General features: G+C 49.9%; 1 protein-coding gene across 3 annotated transcripts; it reads left to right on the forward strand.

Annotated features, from left to right (window-relative positions):
- The first annotated feature begins 603 nt into the window (after nucleotides 1-603).
- Nucleotides 604-9662, forward strand: METTL21C (methyltransferase like 21C). Of its 3 annotated transcripts, none has more exons than XM_032496706.1 (5): nucleotides 604-634; nucleotides 1004-1141; nucleotides 4132-4283; nucleotides 7055-7172; nucleotides 8239-9662. In XM_032496706.1, exons 1-5 carry the CDS (start codon nucleotides 607-609, stop codon nucleotides 8631-8633), a joined length of 831 nt encoding a protein of 276 aa, XP_032352597.1. In that variant the 5' UTR covers nucleotides 604-606; the 3' UTR covers nucleotides 8634-9662. The 3 variants fall into 3 exon arrangements, with proteins under 3 accessions (XP_032352597.1, XP_032352598.1, XP_006195250.2); XM_032496707.1 differs by lacking the exon at nucleotides 604-634 and adding an exon at nucleotides 640-785; XM_006195188.3 differs by lacking the exon at nucleotides 604-634 and having other exon boundaries at nucleotides 640-1141.
- Nucleotides 9663-10941: the final 1279 nt, after the last annotated feature.

The raw sequence follows: 10941 nt of genomic DNA on the forward strand, positions 1-10941 counted from the left end.
GCATTACGAGTAATTTCAGGGCAAACCAAGCCAGGAAACCAAGCCGTGTCCCGCCTGGTGGTCAAGAATGCAGATCCTGCATCTGGACCTCCTGGATTGGACTCCTGGCCCTGCTGCTGGCCAACTGTGAGCTCCTGGGCTGCTTCTGAATCTCTCTGTGCCCGAATGTCTCTCATCTGAGAAGAGGCATAATAATAGCTTCTGCTTCAGAGGGTTTGCTGTGAGGATCAGATGAATCGATGCACTCAAATCACGAGAATGGGGCTTGGCAACAACGCGAAGAGCCCTGCAGCCAGGTCAGGGGCCATGAGTCTGATGCTGATCAATGAGCCCAAGAGCCAGGTCCTCTCTTCTGAATCAGCAGAGTTTTCCTGTGCTGCACGAACCACTTCTGCACTCTTGCTGCTCGCCACAGCCCTAGGAGGTAGGCAGAAATGATCCGCCCCTTTTGCTGATGAGGAAATGGCATGGAGGGGATTAAGTGAGTTGCCAAGAGTCAGAGCGGGAAGCCAAACCAGCCTCTTGGCTCTCAGCCCCCGGCACTTTCTACTATCTTGCTCTAAGCCTCAGACGGAAAGGGAGCAGCCCTGCGTTGGGGCCAAACCCATGATGTCATTAACCTGCGGTCCGCAAGGTACCTCCAGGGGTATGCATGGCTGGATCAGACCTTCTTTATCAAGATTCAGTTCCAAGAGCTCTTGGAAGTACATTTTAGATCGCCGCGACGCAGTGCTGGTCTCGGGCTCTGGTGGCTCTGATTTTGCCTTTCTGCACACACAGAGCAGGTGGGGTAATGGCTCATGGTCTCCCTCCACTCCGCTCTGCAACACCAGGATGGCAGCTCTGGGGGGGGCTGCTTTCTTTGCCCGGGAGCTAAGCTGAAAAGCAAGTGTTCCTTCCGGCTCAGCAGATGCTAAGGCGATAAGCTGCACCTTGCAGAGGCTCTGGGCGATGCAGACAGCCTGGCTGAGTGCTCGCTCCTGGCCGCTTCTCTCCTCTCCAGCGGCTCCCGTCATGGACGTGTGTCTGCCCTCCGAGCAGCAGCCCGCGCACCTGCAGGAGGGACCAAGCCCCCCAGACAGCCAGATAGAGGTGGACGAGGAGGCTCTGCACACAGATGGCAGCAGCGGACCCCCCGGAGGTAACATCCTTCCTCACCTCCATAGCACCTCAGTTCTTTTCCTGGTGATGTCATTTTCCAGGGAACCTAGGGGGCCGAGCATGTCTGTTTCCTGGTAACTCTAGATTTTTCCCTCTAGTGAATCTTGGTAGAAAAATGCCTTTAGGCTATTATATGCATAGCACCCAGAGCCATCCCTATGTTTTCATTATTTACCTATCAAAGTCCACAACTTTGTTTCACTCTGGGTATAAATCTAAGATAGATTTTTGTCGCCAGAACTTTTAAAAAGAAACAAAAGCTAGATTCCTTTCTGCTTTTGGCCAAAATGTACCCCTGGCAGCTGGGTCATCCAGTGGCTCCTTGTAAAGCCAAGTGCATTTTCCCATTCTGACAAGGCAAACATTGAAGACTGCGTTTCTGGGCAGGGGCTCAGCGGTATATAAATAACAGCCATAACACATGATGTCATAAAAGCCAAGATACCACATTCAGAGCATTTATAATCATTGAACGGGGAGAATTCTGTCCCAACTCTGCTAAACCAGGGTGTTGTTCATTTTTACTAAATTGTTTACATAAAAATTCAACTCTACTTATCTCTAAAGTCTGATCTCTCCAGAACTATCAGGCTAGCATAGATACAATAAGTGAAAGTAATGTGCAGTAAGCATACATTTCTGTATCTCTGCGGCACAGAAACAGGTCTTATGGGAGGAAATTTATGTGCCCAAGTTTCTTTATAATGTTGACCCGGAAAGTTATTATTTGTCATCCTGTGGAAGAATGAGCCACTTAAAATCAGCCCATTGGCTTTTCCTACAGTCTTGAGAGAAAAGATAGCCTCCAGTTAGTGACACATGGGAGGAGGCGGGGAAGGAGGAAAGGCTTGGGCGAGAGGAAGGGACGGGAAGCCGGCAGGAGCCTGAGTCCCTGATGGTCTGGCTGCTGGAGTAGGGGGTCCGGCGATGAGCAGCTTGGGGAAAGGAGGGCCCTCCACGGGCTCCGGGCACCAGAGGGCCTGCACCAGCTGGTGGATTTCAGGAATTTCTCGAGCTGGTTGTTAAACATGGCCTTTGGTAAAATTTAAGTTATAGAAATGTACAATGAAATGGGTTATGTAAAGGGCAAAGGTATATGTAAAAACTTAGGTAACAAATACTCACGTCTCATCATGAATGATTTCCCTACATTTGACGATGATCTGTGCTCTTAAGCAGCCGACAGGCCTGGAGTCCGTGGTAGCAATGCTACCTGCCGGCGGCCACTGCGCCTCTTCTGGGGTGGTCGCTGCTCCTTTGAAATCACAGAGGTGATGGCGTTTACACGGTGGTCACGGCTGAACCCTGCATGTCAGGGCTTCCTTACCGCCCGCCCCAACCTGGCTGTTAAATGCTCACCGGCACGTCGTGGTCTGTTCCTCTGCCTTCTCATTGTCTCTGAAACGGAACGCACAGTCAACCTCTGAGCCTACAGGAGGAGCGGGGTCCTCTCTGTTGGGCTGACATTGTCAGATGTCAGTAGCTTCCCTTACAGGAGGCAGGTGAGGACCACAGGCCTCTACCCCCAACCCCCAACGGCCTCCCCACAGCCTCCACCGGGGCCCATGACAGGATAGGACAATGTCTCAGGACTGAATCGGCCACTGTTCGCCAGCAGGTTCTGGAAAGTTTGGTGAAGTTCCAGGTCCCTGGAAGCTCGCCTTTTTGGTCAGGACAGAGAATTCTCCTACTGGGGCTGGAACACACCAGGTCAGAACCCAGGGCCGAGAGCTGCCAGCATCACCGGCAGCCACTTTGCTCACACTGTGGTCAGAGACCATTTTGACACTTTTCTTTGGTAAAACAGAACAAAAATGAATTTCTAGAAAAACAAAATGAAAATGCAAATACGTACATGATATGAGCTTTGGTTTCTCATAATTAGATTCAATAGACGTGGTCAAATTGTTGTCAAGATTCTGAAGTGCTTTCTCCACGTTTCTGTCCTCTTCTTACTGGGACCCCATTACAAACGGTGTGCAGAGCCATGGCGGAGAACTGTCTAGTGTGGGTGGAAATCAGTGATCCCCGAAAGCTGAGGGTGGGTCCTGGTTAGGCCTCTCCGAAGCTCCCCTCAGCTTGAATTCACCCCCTCTTCCACCTCGAGTGTGTGTTTCTGATCCGAGCTCCTCCCGTATTCCATCCCTGGCTGGCTGTTTCCCAGGCATCGCTCGGGCAGCAAAGGCAGGTCTCAGGCAGGTTCCCCCAGACTCCTCGCAGCTGCTGCCCTCCCACCACAGGTACCAGCAGCGCCCCTTCCTGCCTCAGCCCCTTCGTATTCTCAGCATCCTCACTCTGACCTTTTGACTCACTGTTCCTTTTACTCTGAAACCTTCTGCACAACCCCGTGATGTTCTGTGCTCCCATGAGGTCAGCCCCGCTCAGGTGCCCTTTTCCTCTCATTTTATATGATATTCGAGAGCGGCTTGAGTGGGTCAGGCATGTAAAGGAGTATTTAAGGGAGTCGTAACTTAATAGCTGGAGCTCATCTGACAACCTCCCCCACGACTGTGGAGCTGGCTGTCTTTGGGTGACCTGTACCTTTTGAGGAGCCGTAGGAAGGATTTAAGGAACACGTTCCAGCCAACATGTGGGAAGGTTACTTCAAGACCTAAAAATAGTCAGGTCCATGCCAGCCTCGGTCTTCCTTATGCCGATGGTTCCTCTGTGCCATTCTGCGGGCGGCTAGCTTCCTCCTCATCCAGACAGAGGGAGGGATGGGCCCACCGCATGTCTGTCTTCTCCCGAATTGAGGGAAGGGCCCAGGGCACCCTTTGGCATTCCATCATATGATAAAAATTCCATCCCCTTGGAATTTTATGTCCCTGTCACCCCACTAGTGTGCAGCCACTGTCCTGGGGACACCCCCTCTCCGTGAAGACTGCTCCACCTGTTCCCCTTTTACTCACTGTACCAAGCGTGTATTTGTGGTCAGTCAACAAATCATGAAACCTGCTTTCTGTCCCACAGATTCTAACAAGATAGAACCATCACTTCAAAGCCTCCTGAAATTTGTTCCTGCAAATTACGCCAGCTACACTCAGGAGTACTACCTGTTTGCTGGCAAGAAGATCGTCATTCAGGAGTCGATAGAGAGTTACGGAGCAGTGGTGTGGCCAGGGGTGAGGGAACCGCCATGTCGGGGTGTCAGGATTTCTGGGGACGATAACAGCACTCTCATACACCTGTGTCACCAAGTGCCTTAACATCCGCGCTTCTCAAGTTGAGGGTCAACTGATGGCCCCCCGGGGGGGGGCTGCTGGTGTGCTTAGACTCTGCAGACACACGGCATCTCTCCTAGAAGCAATGACTTCCCTCTATGCTATGTTTCTTGAAACATTATTTTTTACTTTAAAATAACCTTGAATATATCAGGAAGTAGGATGAAAAATTCATATGAATTAAGAAAAAAATCAGAAAAAAGTGTTGAGAGTTTAGCTTTTGCAGCCTGCACCTTTGGGCCACTCCCGCTGCATGGTGTGCAGGTCCCAGTGGAAGTGCTCAGGAAGCGGTGCTTCAGCTCATGTTCCGCCTGCAATGGTCCTACGAGCACGGCCCTGCGATGGGTGGAAACCCTGAGTTTAGAGCCAGAAAACCTGTTATGTTCAGGCTGTGTGTGCTGTTTCTACTGGGGGCGTGGTGCAGGATCAGGCTGGGACAGTGGCCCTTGGGGCCAGCACCCTCGTTCTTGTCACCACGGAGGTTCTCATGCTGGTGCTCGGAGAGGCTTCAGACCAGAACTGCTCAGCTGTTAGCACGGAGGGACGTGGCTCCTTCTGGGTTCTTGTTAAATGCAGATTTTGATTCAGGAGGTTGTGGATGGGGGAGGGTGGTCTGGGCAGCATTTCTTACATCCTCCCGGGGGACTCAGACCTGCTGGTCCATCGGGTGGCCGTGATCAGGAGCTCTCTCCTAGGTGGCCAGGGAGGGGAGACGAAGGGCTGAGAAGTGGAGGGCCAGCCTCGGGCCCCAGGCTCTTACAGCTCCACCCATCCCGTTCCCACCCAAGGAAGCTCAATTTTTACCCCTTTGCTTAACAGAAGTAGGATTTCCTCCAGATAAGGGTTTTTCTTTGGCGTCACAGGTCAGAAACTAGCAAGCTGCTGCACGGCTCCCCACTAGCAGGGTCTGACAGACACCTTCAGCAGCGCCTCAGAGATCAGCAATGGAGAGAGTATTTGTCCACTGGACTGTTTTAATAAGGCCTCAGCCTTTCATGCACCAAACCCTGGCCCCTCTTGGGACCTTGGTTTCCTAAGAGCTGCAGAAGGGTTTCTAGAGTGTGTGACTTCAGGAGCAGCTGACAGAGGGTGCTTTTTGAGTTTGCTAATAGGACTAGAAAGGGAGGGGGCGGTGGTGGCAACGCCAAAAGATGCAGCTGTTCCTGGGGAGGGGGGATCCTCCTCCAGGTGGCACCCGACGGGCCCAGGGCACTTCAGGAAGGAAGCCTACAGCCATCCCTTCAAAAGCCTCTCAATGCACAGGTCTGGGTGGCTCTGGGTGACATGCTATCTCACACTGAACACTCCCCACTCGGTGAATAATTACCCTTTCTCCTCAAGAACCAAAGAACTCCTCCCTCCAAACTTCAGCTCCCAGCTCCAGAGGTCCCGCTACGGCTGGTGCTGCTTTGCACCGTGTTCCTCAGCCCGCCGCCCTGCCCTGCGGCGTCGCCTCTCCTGCCGTCACCCCCAGCCCATCCTTCAGCACCCAGGCCATCTCTCCGGGGCCTCCGTATGCCCCTTAGCTCCCGGTGGTGCTGTCTGGAATCGGTTTCCGTGTCCCGCCCCCTGCTCCTCGGGTCCCCGAGAGGAGATGACTGCTCAGTAGGAACAGACAAGGAGGAAGGGAAGTGGCCTCGGGCCGTGGGGAGAGCTCAGATGGTCCACACCGCCCCTGCTCTGGCCTTGCCCTAAATAGGAAGTAAGGAGTCTAGAGCAACCAGGGGGAAGACAAGGCTGGAAACATGCAAACTAGAGAGTCCATTTGGCTTTTTCACCTCAGTATTCACATTCCCAGCTCATAACACTCTCATGCCTCACTCGGCCCAGACTCGAAGCCGCGGCATTGCTACCTGGCGCCCGCTGGCCCACCCCTGACACCCCCACGCAGATCAGATACCTTCCATCTTTCATAGACAGGTCAGGAGGCGGAGGCAGAGGAGAATGGAGGAGCAAGGAAAGGGACGTTGATTTTCTGTACAAAAATCTCCCTTAATTTATTCATGATTTTTTTTTTTACTGTGTAAAGGATGTAACCTCCTTGCTACCACTCAGAGCGTGGGCCCTGGACCAGCCGCAGTAGCATCGCCCGGGGGCTTGTGAGAAATGCGGTCCTGAGCCCCGCCAGACCTCCTGCCCCAGGCCCCAGGTGACCTGCACAGCGCACTCAAGTTTGGGAAGCACTGTCCTGCCAGTCAAGTGTGGCTCAGATGAAATACTTTAAAAAATGACTGCACGGTTGTCCAGTGTAGCAGGCAAAGTCCGAACCAACCTGAGTGCTGACCGAGTCGGGAGGGAAGTGCTGTGGGAGTTTATGCAAAACAGCCGTAAAGCGGGTGGAGGCCTGATGTGACTTGGCCAGAGCTGCTGCCCTGGGCCCTCCCCTCCTGGTTCTGTCAGCGCTGGTCTCGTCTTCCTCTCCCTGGGGTTGGGTCAAGAGGCTTCTGATGCAGGCGATTTAACACGTCCGTTCCTCTAGTTCCTTGGGTGGGTGTTGGAGCTGCCATATTCCAGAGGTCCAAACACAGCAGTGCATGGGTGCTTTGATTCTTATGAACCCCTCAACAAACTGAAGCTATGACATGTCTTTCAGTATTTAACTTTCGGTGGGGAACGGGGTCACCGGTTTCCACCGCTCCAGTGTCCAGGTGACAACTGTGGATGTTTTTCAGGCCACGGCTTTGTGCCAGTATTTGGAGGAACATACAGAGGAACTGAATCTCCAAGATGCTAAAATACTTGAAATTGGTGCTGGGCCAGGCCTTGTCTCCATCGTGGCCAGTATTCTAGGTTTGTCTATTCGCGACCTTGTTTCGAAAGACATTTACTGTGACAGCAGTGATACTGTGTGCTCACTGTACGACAGACAGGCTGTGGTTTATGTGCTTGGTTGTGATCTCACTCACCGAATCTCCCCAAAATTGATCAAGAGCAAGAATTACTACTGTTACCCTAGAAAAGATAATCGCGCCTTCGAGGGGTTAAGTAACCTGTCCAATCCATTGATGACCGTGTGACAAAGCTGAAATTCTGAAGGTGTGACTCTTGAATCCCTGTTGTAAACAACTATGTTACACTGTCTCCTGCTTTCCATTGCAACTATTATAACAAACATTTTGAAAAAAATAAGTGAGTTAATCCAAGGTGAAGACAGATTTATACCCCAAATGCTGGTTAAGTCCTGGGCCTTGGGCAAGAGGCAGGAACCTCTGCCGACACTGTTACAGATCTTTTTCTATCAAAACCCATCTGGAAATGGGGTGATTTTGTGAACCCTTATCACTAGCTTTCAAAGGCCTAAAAATTAATTTAATGCATTTAGTAGGGGGCAGAATTACACAAAATAGACCATCCCTTGGGGAAAGAAAACTGGGTGTTGATACCTCAGGTAAGAGAAAACCGAAATCTTCAGATAAAAACAATTTTAGAAGGAAAAACATGAATTATTACACTAAGCAAATGCTAAGAACCTTGGCATCTTTTGTTAATTATGCTGAAATCTCCCCAAACCGCGCTGTTTAACTTAGTTTGTTAAAAGACAGGAACATTAGTCTATTTCAGTGATTCTCAACCCAAGGTGATCTTTGCTTCACAAAGGATGTTTGTCAACATCTAGGGACATCATTGATTGTCACGACTTGGGGGTTGGGAGGGGAGGTGTGACCAGAATCTCGTGGGTGGAGCCCAGGGATGTTCTAAACATCTTACAGGGCTCAGGGTGGGGTCCTCACAAGAAAGAATTTTCCAGCCTGTGTGTCCACAGAGCCCAGGTGAGGAACCTGGTTCTATTCTTCGCTGAGAGAATGTGCCCAAACATTTCCTGGTAATTATTCCAAGTTCTCTCTTCCTCTCTTAGGAGCTCAAGTCACAGCAACAGATATGCCTGACGTGCTCGGGAACCTGCAATACAACCTTTTAAAGAACACGCTGGGACGAACAGCACACCTGCCTGAAGTGAAGGAGCTGGTCTGGGGAGAGAGCCTGGAACAAAACTTCCCCAAGTCGACTTTCTATTACGACTACGTGCTGGCCTCCGACGTGGTCTACCACCACTACTTCCTGGACAAGCTGCTGGCCACCATGGTGTACCTCTGCCAGCCGGGGACCGTGCTGCTCTGGGCAAACAAGTTCAGGTTCAGCACCGACTATGAGTTTTTAGATAAATTCAAGCAAGTTTTTGATACAACACTCTTGGCTGAATTTCCAGAGTCATCCATCAAACTTTTTAAAGGAATGCTAAAATGGGACTAAACAAAATGCCTTTCGAAACAAGAGAGTGTCTTTTTGAACAGTGTTAGACATCGCATTTCAAGAAAAGATTTCTTTTCTAAAAACGCGAAGGTAGTGCGTAGAAACAACTTGCATACCTAGAATAAACATCACACTACAGTGACTTTCTAAAATAATCTATTCAGGATTATCTGACTAACCTAAACATACACAAAGAATAACGTGAAAAACGTAAAAGTAGCTTTGTTGGCTTCCAAGAGTCTCAGCTACGCGTTTAATAAATTTTACATGACTAAGTTAACAAACACATGGGTTTCCCCTCATTTCTGCTGGTTTTAAACTTGTTGATATATTTCTGTCACATGCTTTTTGAAACTGAGCTTGAGAGGGTCTGGATATCTTAATTTGAAGGATCTACTTCATACAGATTTTTTTGCTCCCTGCAGCAAAGGGAGAGGGTGCTAGTTAATAAGAAAAAGTTATAGGCTTAAATTAACACTGAAAGCTACAGAGACAGTGCTGGAATGAGAGAGTGGGTGTTGTCTTAGGGGCCGCAGGACTAGCGCTGAGCATCCGCTCTGCACCATCTCGAACGCCTCCTTCAGAAGTTCTTTATTGGGACTGACCTCTTTCTGTTGTTTTCAGTGATGTGGTGCAGACACTGGCCACCATTACCTGAAACTGGAAAGCCATCCTGACTTTTAAAATTTAGCACCATTTTGCTTCCTGTGTTAATCACGCAGTAATGTGACATTTTTGCCGAGGACGCCTTCTTCTGCAATGAATTTGGGTCCAGCTGTCAGCGTGGAGGTAGAGTGACCTAGACAGAAAGCAAGGCTGACAAGGCAGCTTTGTGTCACCGCCCCCAGATCCCAGCATCACTCACCATGGGCACCACTGATGGTCCTCCTGGGAATCACGGTTCAAAGCAGAGTTTGCCAGGCTGTGGGTATATCTCTAGTTTCCACAGCAAACTTAATAAACTTCATTCTAAAATTTCATTATCTGAGAAAGACTTACACCCCATTGAAAGAGAGAAGTAGTAATTACAGAGGAGTCCTCATTACAACAGAGCCCTGGACGCGGCTCATAGATTTGAAAAAGAAGAAAAAATTTGCCTGTCAACTTTCATGCTGTACTAAACATACTGTTAAAAGGCGCTGTTACTTACCACCTCCCCCGGCCAGCTCCTCACTTGTCTGCTTCTCACCCCCAGCGAGGACTGTGGAAACATCAGACGGTCAGGCTGCTGCTGACCCGGCTTTCGGGGCGGCCCGGCCGCTTACTGCACCTGGAGCTCCGCACCTCGCTTCAGAGAGTGTGTCCAAATCCACCATGGGCTTTTCTTCTCCCATGTTAGAAAATATAGCAAAAAGAACAAAACCTGAGGAATAAAGTGAGAAGAAGGAAACTTTGCAACAATGGTGATTTTATGTAAATCAGTAAGTCATATTGAAGGATCCTAGAAATTATTATATCTCAACATAGCTCAGAAGGGTGTACTTCAAAATAAATCTATTGCCAGGAAGTTCTGAAACTTAAAGTTCGATACTGAATTCACGTTCCCCCCAAAAAAGGTATCCGTGATTGTCATTGAAAATGGTATAACTTTTTGTCAGTGAAAAAGCACCTCTAAACATCTCTCCTCCATTAAAGTCATGAGAAAACTGACGGAAATTCTCGGAAGCAACATTTTCAGATTTCTGGGAATTAACCAAATGCACGTAGCAGCTTGAGGTGTGTTCACTCCAGTTAAAACGGCTGAATCTCAGTATGAACAGTGTCCTTGTGATGTTTTCAATCTCCCCGTCCCCATCCCATCTCCAGCTCCCGCACAGCCTTGAAAACCAGCAGCCTGGCCATCACTGGAGATTGTTCCCCAGAAAACACCACGTGCGAGGCCGTCTTTGGACTCAGCTCTCGCTCAGCCTGTTCCCAGGGGTATTTGTCTAGGTAATTACAGGCAATTGTATAATTCTGTGGCCACCTGAGATGGTGGATACACTTGGGACTAGTTAAGAAGCTTAAGGAGATGCTGGGAAATGAGATGCTCGGAGGGGCGCTGGGAGCTGCCATTTTCCTGGGTATCAGCCCCGCTCGTGGCAGAGCTGAACACGTCCTCAGGAGAGGCCCGAGGAGGACCCAAGTGCTCACCCCTGGCGGGCCTTGAGGCTCTGCAGCAGGTGGTGCTTATAGAAATGACGAACCTGGTTGTAAAATGCGTTCTCTAATTTATAGTCAGTCCATCAGCATGACCTTGGGAGTGAGTCACTTGACCCCTTCTGAGCACCTGTTTCCTGATGGATTGAACCTGTATGTATGTGGACCT

This window comes from Camelus ferus, chromosome 14 (genome assembly GCF_009834535.1).
Source record: "Camelus ferus isolate YT-003-E chromosome 14, BCGSAC_Cfer_1.0, whole genome shotgun sequence".
Taxonomy (NCBI): Eukaryota; Metazoa; Chordata; class Mammalia; order Artiodactyla; family Camelidae; genus Camelus; species Camelus ferus.

Excerpts from the sequence above, each read along its gene's own strand:
- METTL21C (XM_006195188.3), top strand. The coding sequence starts at position 952 with ATGCAGACAGCCTGGCTGAGTGCTCGCTCCTGGCCGCTTCTCTCCTCT. Across the intron at positions 1,142-4,131 it reads CAGCAGCGGACCCCCCGGAG|ATTCTAACAAGATAGAACCA; the intron begins GTAACATCCTTC and ends TCTGTCCCACAG. Across the intron at positions 4,284-7,054 it reads GAGCAGTGGTGTGGCCAGGG|GCCACGGCTTTGTGCCAGTA; the intron begins GTGAGGGAACCG and ends GATGTTTTTCAG.